The 6,340-nt window shown below is 30.2% G+C and overlaps 1 protein-coding gene across 2 annotated transcripts; it reads left to right on the top strand.

The window, feature by feature from the left end:
• Window positions 1-3,178: 3,178 nt before the first annotated feature.
• Window positions 3,179-6,126, top strand: LOC107863569 (mannose-1-phosphate guanylyltransferase 1). 2 transcript variants are annotated; one of them, XM_047408267.1, is made up of 6 exons: window positions 3,236-3,407; window positions 3,571-3,715; window positions 4,064-4,192; window positions 4,700-4,762; window positions 4,860-5,099; window positions 5,198-6,126. In XM_047408267.1, exons 3-6 carry the CDS (start codon window positions 4,082-4,084, stop codon window positions 5,867-5,869), a joined length of 1,086 nt encoding a protein of 361 aa, XP_047264223.1. In that variant the 5' UTR covers window positions 3,236-3,407; window positions 3,571-3,715; window positions 4,064-4,081; the 3' UTR covers window positions 5,870-6,126. The 2 variants fall into 2 exon arrangements, with proteins under 2 accessions (XP_016565025.2, XP_047264223.1); XM_016709539.2 differs by lacking the exon at window positions 3,571-3,715 and having other exon boundaries at window positions 3,179-3,407.
• The last annotated feature ends 214 nt before the right edge of the window (window positions 6,127-6,340 follow it).

Consider the following 6,340-nt stretch of genomic DNA (forward strand, 5'->3'; position numbering starts at 1 on the left):
AGTTAATTTAATAAAATAATTTTTTAATAAATATTCAATATATACCAACAAAAAGAAATTAAAGAAAAATATCTAACAAGATTTTACTTATATAAGGTTAAACATAATTTGTTACTAAATAATAATGACAATTACTTTAATTTTATATATGCAAATCATATTATCTGTATTGGATTAAGCATACTATTTCTATGAGTTAATGATTTTTTAATTAAAACTTTGAACATTAATTACTTGTTGGATTGTAGTTATTTCACCCACCTCAAACTCAAACCAAAAGTTTTAATATTTTATTTTTAAAAAACTTAATATATAAAATGTATTTTACTCATATAACTGATTTGATTCATTTGATATTTTCTCGATTTATCTAAATCCTACCGAATTATGATTTTAACTAAATAAACCTAATAATTAGTGTTCCTTTGATTTTTAAAATATCACCAACATTCCTATATCACCTTTGATTAATTATTATTATTATAATTCATTTATATATTTAAAAATTAATAATATTTAATTAAAAATAAAATGAATAGTTATGACATGTCTGCTTTAATCGTAATTTTACTATATAACCTCTAATTAATTATTATAAATCATTTATATATTGAACCGTTAATACTATCCAATCCGTAATTTTACTATACCACCTCCAATTAATTATTATAAGTCATTTATGTATTAAAAAATTAGTACACCCTCTATTTCAAAAAGAAGGACCTACTTTTTTTTTTAGTCTGTTTAATAAAAATGACCCCCTTCTTTTTTTGACAATACTTTAATTCCAACTTTCCACATGACATGTTTAAAACTACAAGATTAAAGGGCATTTTGGTACACATTTGATTCAACTTTAATTTAAGGCTACATGATTTAAAAGTCTTTTTTATTTTCTTAAACTTTGTAAGGATTAATTTTTAATTAAAAAATGTAAAATAAACATCTATGACATATCTGTTTTTACTGTTTCAATCGTGATTTTACTATATCATCCCTAAGTAATTATTACAAGTCATTTATGTATTAAAAAATTAATAATATTTAAGTAAAAAAGTAAAATACACATTTATGATATGTCTGCTTCAGTTGCTTCCACCATAGTTTTACTAAATATCACCCCTAATTAATTATTATAAGTCATTTAAGTATTCATAAATTAATAATATTTAATAAAAAGGTAAAATAAATATAAAAATGACAAATTAACTTTTGATGTTTTAAATTAATTTGATATCTTATATGAGATTCACTTAAATTTTTTCACGGGTATTTTTATAGTAATTTTGCTATGTCATTTCTGATTAATCGTTGTAAGTCATTTAAGACATTCATGCGTCGCTGCTCAACCGTGATTTTATTATATCACCCCTGATTAATTATTATGGTCATATAAGCATTGTGCCACTTAAATTTAAATAAAAGAAACATTCTAAAGCAACATAACTAAAAATTTAAATTATTTAAAAAATATAATTGGCTATTAACTACACAAAATTCTGGACAAAGAGAGTAACATATATTATTCATAAAAAGTATTATAAATTATAATAGTTAACAACTTAAAATATCTAAAAATAATTTAATTTATTATATATTTTTAAAAACTATGTAAAAATATGATAAATCACAATAATCAACAACTTAAAAATTTTTAAAATATAAAATATTTGGTTGACTCTCGAAATTATATTAGTGCCACTTAAATTGGAAACAGAAGAAAAGTATTATAAATCACAATAATTAAAAAATTATATTATTTTTAAAATATAATTGACTATCAATTCACAAAAGTTGGACAAGAAAAGTAATGTATATTATTTGAAAATTAAATAAAAAATATTATAAATTACAATACTTCCTCCGTCCCATTTTATTCGTCTCAAATTTTCTAATTTGATGTCCTATTTTACTTGCCTTTTTTTACTTATCAAGACAGAACAATTTTTTTTTCTCCATTATACTCTTAGTGTAATTGATTACTCCTTGTTATTAGCATATTCTTGAAAAATGTTGCAAAGACTTTTTGAACTAATAACAGTAAGAGTACACCATTAAGAATATAAATGGTGTTTTGGTATTAGCCATCCATCAATATTAGAACTAATAACAAGATATAATTAAGAGGGACAAAATGATAAAGTTACATTGTCAGTCATTGTTTTCTTAATAGCCGTGTCATCTCAATTTGGGATGGGTAAAATGAGACGGAGGGAGTAGTTAACAACTTAAATTATCTAACTACATATTAAAAGTATGATTGATTATCTAAATTATATTTGTTTCACCAAAATTGAGACAAATATAACATATATTAAACCTGTGCTAAATCTCGGATGAATCTTAGAATGTGTATGCAATCCTATTTTTAAAAAAATCTTTATTGAAATATATCAAGATTGAAAAGACAAGTTCTAATACAACACATCAAATAGTGTATAAGAAATAATATTAGCATAAATACTACCAGCATTACTAATACAAGCATTATTAATGCTAACATTACTAATACATTCTATTCAAAATTATTTTTATACACTCTAACAAATGACTCTTGCGTTTCAATGAAAGGAACATATACAAAAGTAAAGTTCGATAAAATATTTATAGAAGTATGTTTATCGTGTTCTCAAAGTGAAATAACTTAAATTAATACGACAAATTGTAACTTATAGTTTTTTTTTTTATATAATTTTCAAAATATTTAAAATTTAAATTTAAAATATTAATTTGATTTATCTTTAAAGAACAAGTTAACAAATAACAAGAAAAGGAGAAATGAAAGGAAATGATGTTTATGTCGGTTTAATAGCGAATACATTGCAATTTTGGGCTATTAATTACAGCTACATGTGATATAATATGCAATGACTATATAATTCTTTATTTTTTTCAACAATTATTCTCTATTTTATACAATAGATGACAAGTCTTATGTATCAATTTTAATATCATATTTTATATTTAATGTATCAAATTTCAGTTATATAATTAAATATCCGAACTTCAAAATGCATGAAATTTTGTTATTTATATGAGTAAATCATACATAATTATCTTCTGAAATAATTTGGCTCCTTGAAAAATAATTATCAAGTAGTTAATATATTTTGTATATTCATGTTTCATAATTCATATTGACATCAATCTAACTTATCCTACATAATCAAAATATCTTAATGTTGGCCGTGTGTACATGCTATTCTAGTATATATATATATATATCCATCCATTACAAGTGGCCTTTTGTACTCCACCGTCCACCGATCTTCTAACACCACACAACACAAAACTCCCTAAATACACTCCCCTTCGTTGTTGTTTGATTTGGCTGTCAACATCTCTGACTAGAGTCCACTCTTTCTGCAATTCAGTCTTTGAACTTTTTCGATCTGCAATTCAAAAAGGTGAATTTCTCAGTTTTCTTATGGATCTAGATTTTCATTATCCTTTTCTACAGTTTGACACGTCATCTCTTTCTGTGTTTTTTTTTTTGGCTTCGTCTGAATTTTTTAATGATCTGATAATGTGATTGCAATTTCCCTGACTTCTATTGTTTCTTAATGTCAGTTATGCCAAATTGAATTGTCGGTGGGTTTCTCTGATAGCATTATTAATGGCACATTTCTGGCATTAACAAATGAAGAATATAATCTTCGTGTAGAATTGTATCGAAGTTTTACCAATTCAATAACGTACTCCGTTGGATCTGATGGTGAGGCTCCCCCCCCCCCCCCCCCCCCCCCCCCCCCCCCCCCCGCCCCCCCCCCCCCCCCCCCCCCCCCCCCCCGGCCCGTCCCGCCCGCCCCGCCCGCCCGGTATCCTGTGTAGCTCAATTTTCTTCGACCTCTTTGGATAGTTCATCTGAAGATGGGTGTATAAAACTTTGGTCAAATGGATTTGAACCTTTCCTCCAAATATTTGTAGTCTTTGTCTTTCAATCTAGTTGTGCAAACATATATTATTTGGATTGGATAAATACTGAACGCAGAATGTCCCATCTTCATTCTCTAATAGCTTATGATTGACACTACTGAAATTCTGCCTTATTAATTATAAGCAGGAACTTTAATAGCTCAAGATGAAGGCACTTATCCTTGTTGGAGGGTTCGGTACTCGGCTCAGGCCACTCACCCTCAGCGTCCCAAAGCCACTAGTTGAATTTGCCAACAAACCGATGATTTTGCATCAGGTACTTTATGAGAAATAGCTTTGTTCAGCCACATTCACGATAATTTGGTATAACTTGTTTCTATTTTCAATCCTACTCTACCAAATATACCTATTTTATTTCTTTTTACTAATCATGTTTTTTGTGACATATAACTGGTTGTTGGATTCTGATTACTTCCAATTCGCTATTCTGGTTTGAACATGGTATCAGATAAGAGAGTTTGGTATGTCTTATTGTTGTAGATATCTTCAACTGTTTCAAATTGCTGTGTTATCTTTTTTGTTATAGTCAAACATCTCATTCTATATATCCTGTCATTGCTAGAAAATCCTCAAATGTTTGTTATGTTTTGAATTTCTTGTACTGAGGCTCCCCAGCCTCTGCGCTGTCATCATCCGAAAATAGACAAGTGAAATGAAAAAACAAGCAAAGCGTATCAACTGGTGGTATTTATTTATTTGTTCTCTTTCTTCTCTAAAATATTTTGTGGTTAAACATACATCTTAAGTAAAGCTTTGTCTTCAGATCGAGGCTCTCAAGGCCGTCGGAGTAACCGAAGTTGTACTGGCTATTAATTACCAACCTGAGGTCAATTTCTTACCCATTACGGAATTTGCAACTATTGAAGATTCTAGTACAGCTAGTTACTTGTAAATTAACACAACACAAGCATTATTTGGTACAGGTGATGCTGAACTTCTTGAAAGAATTTGAGGCAAGCCTTGGAATCAAGATCACCTGTTCTCAAGAAACTGAACCACTTGGCACTGCTGGTCCCCTTGCTTTGGCTAGAGACAAGCTGATTGATGATTCTGGTGAACCATTTTTTGTTCTTAATAGTGATGTTATCAGTGAATATCCTTTTAAGGAGATGATTGAATTCCATAAATCCCATGGAGGTGAGGCTTCTTTGATGGTGACCAAGGTAAATTCCTAGCTATTTTTTCTGTTGGAATTAAACTACTACTTGGATATTTTGTGATTTTTGAGGCAACAAAGGTAAAAGTTCACTGGTTGATGTAGGTGGATGAGCCTTCTAAATATGGTGTTGTCGTCATGGAAGAATCCACAGGGCAAGTAGAGAGATTTGTGGAGAAGCCAAAGTTATTTGTTGGCAACAAGATCAATGCTGGATTTTACCTGCTGAACCCTTCTGTTCTAGACAGAATTCAATTACGGCCAACATCAATTGAGAAAGAGGTTTTTCCGAAAATTGCAGCAGAGAAGAAACTGTATGCCATGGTGCTACCTGGATTTTGGATGGACGTTGGCCAGCCAAAAGATTACATTACTGGCCTCAGGCTCTATTTGGATTCTTTAAAGAAGAACTCTTCACCTAAATTGGCTTCAGGATCACACATTGTCGGAAATGTCATTGTCGATGAGTCTGCCAAAATTGGAGAGGGTTGTTTGATAGGACCAGATGTTGCAATTGGTTCTGGATGTGTGATTGAGTCTGGAGTTAGACTCTCCCGTTGCACTGTGATGAGAGGAGTCCGCATCAAAAAACATGCATGCATTTCAGGTAGCATCATTGGCTGGCATTCTACTGTTGGACAATGGGCTCGTGTCGAGAACATGACCATTCTTGGAGAAGATGTCCATGTTTGTGATGAAGTTTACAGCAATGGAGGTGTGGTTTTGCCCCACAAGGAGATCAAATCTAGCATATTGAAACCTGAAATAGTGATGTGAGGATATCATGTTTGTTAGCACTAGGATAAAGTTATGTATTCGGTGTCTTTATGATGTCTTTTTCATCACCTGTTCCTTTTTTGGTTGGTTTCCAGTTTTCCTCTTCTTCAAGTGTCAATGAAAATTTGTGTGATAACTTTTCTGCTAAATTGTAGTTATGTTATGAAGGGTATGAGATATTGTAGAGACTAGAGACTGGAAATGTGTAATTTTTCCTATGTATAGATAAATAAAATTTCTCCTTATGGTTTTCCTTATTTGCTTAGGCTAATCACGTAATTATAATATTATTTCCAGTTCTTTTATTCTTCTCTATGCTAGGTGTCCAACGCTTAGAACAAGGATGCTTTATTCCATCTCCTTCTCGAAGGAAATAGCAAATAGCTATACAATAACAACAATTACGACTTAATTTCAAACAACTTAAGACTGGATTTATTAATCCTCTCAAGTCTCAATCAATAGCAAATA

Source organism: Capsicum annuum, chromosome 3, assembly GCF_002878395.1.
Source record: "Capsicum annuum cultivar UCD-10X-F1 chromosome 3, UCD10Xv1.1, whole genome shotgun sequence".
In the NCBI taxonomy this organism is placed as follows: domain Eukaryota; kingdom Viridiplantae; phylum Streptophyta; class Magnoliopsida; order Solanales; family Solanaceae; genus Capsicum; species Capsicum annuum.

Bases quoted from the DNA above. Each gene is read 5' to 3' on its own strand.
- LOC107863569 (XM_016709539.2), top strand. From the start codon at position 4,082: ATGAAGGCACTTATCCTTGTTGGAGGGTTCGGTACTCGGCTCAGGCCA. The intron at 4,763-4,859 runs GTCAATTTCTTA...TATTTGGTACAG, and splicing joins CTATTAATTACCAACCTGAG to GTGATGCTGAACTTCTTGAA. The intron at 5,100-5,197 runs GTAAATTCCTAG...TGGTTGATGTAG, and splicing joins CTTCTTTGATGGTGACCAAG to GTGGATGAGCCTTCTAAATA.